Source organism: Etheostoma cragini, unplaced genomic scaffold (genome assembly GCF_013103735.1).
Source record: "Etheostoma cragini isolate CJK2018 unplaced genomic scaffold, CSU_Ecrag_1.0 ScbMSFa_4664, whole genome shotgun sequence".
Taxonomy (NCBI): domain Eukaryota; kingdom Metazoa; phylum Chordata; class Actinopteri; order Perciformes; family Percidae; genus Etheostoma; species Etheostoma cragini.
In genome coordinates this window covers 85,870-86,893 of record NW_023269057.1, presented here as the reverse complement: position 1 = coordinate 86,893, position 1,024 = coordinate 85,870, and the positions used below count along the sequence as shown (strand labels likewise).

The 1,024-nt window shown below is 52.2% G+C and overlaps 1 protein-coding gene across 2 annotated transcripts in view; it reads left to right on the top strand.

Annotated features, from left to right (window-relative positions):
* The window catches only part of xrcc3 (X-ray repair complementing defective repair in Chinese hamster cells 3), a 3,289-nt gene that overhangs the window by 1,361 nt on the left and 904 nt on the right, over positions 1-1,024 (top strand). For both annotated transcript variants that reach the window (XM_034866334.1, XM_034866335.1), the window contains 3 exons: positions 165-313; positions 533-745; positions 868-902. In XM_034866334.1, coding sequence (XP_034722225.1) covers positions 165-313; positions 533-745; positions 868-902 — 397 coding nt within the window. The remainder of the gene's footprint in view (positions 1-164; positions 314-532; positions 746-867; positions 903-1,024) is intronic.

Genomic DNA, 1,024 nt, shown 5'->3' with positions numbered 1-1,024 from the left:
CGGGGCCAGTCTGTAACTCTGTGTGTCTGTAGGAGCGGTGCGTTCGGGGCCAGTCTGTAACTCTGTGTGTCTGTAGGACCGGTGCGTTCGGGGCCAGTCTGTAACTCTGTGTGTCTGTAGGAGCGGAGCGTTCGGGGCCACCCTGTAACTCTGTGTGTCTGTAGGAGCGGTGTACGTGTGCACCGAGGACCCGTTCCCGGCGCGGCGCCTGCAGCAGCTGATCCGGGGTCAGGCGTCTCTGCGCCAGGACGTGCCCGCGGCTCTGATCCGGTGCTCTGGGGACCGCGTCTACGTGGAGCACGCCGCCGACCTGGTGAGTCACGCCGCGCTGCGTTCAGGGGCAACACGGAAATTAATGGAACTTATATTTCTTATTTATACTATCTTATAATATATTATTATAAGTAATATATATACAGTGTATGTATGTGTGTGTGTGTGTGTGTTCTAATATATTATAATTCCTTATTATAACAGATTGTGTGTGTTTGTGTGTCTGTCTCTCTCTCTCTCTCTCTCCCTGTCCCTGCAGAAGTCCCTGCAGGCATGTCTGTCCCGCCGCGTCCCCGTCCTCCTGGCTCGCCGCCACGTCCGTCTCCTGGTGGTGGACTCGGTGGCGGCGCTGTTCAGGGCTGAGTTCCAGGCTTCTGATTGGCTGGAGAGGAGCAGACAGCTGATCAGCTGCTCACATATACTTCACACGCTGAGCCGGGAGTACAACACAACTGTTGTCTGTGTCAACCAGGTAACCCGCACACACACACACACACACACACACACAGCGACAGACACACACACAAACACACACACACACACACACACACACACACACACAGACACCTCTCACCTGTCCTCTGTGTGTTTCAGGTGACGGATGTATTCAGCTCCGATGACAGTTTGGGGTAAAAGTATTTTCTTGTTTTCTGTCTGAGATAAAAAAGAAAAAAGAGTTTCAGACCAGAGTCAGTGAGTATTTCAGTGTATTTAAGGAGAGTTTCAGACCAGAGTCAGTGAGTATTTCAGT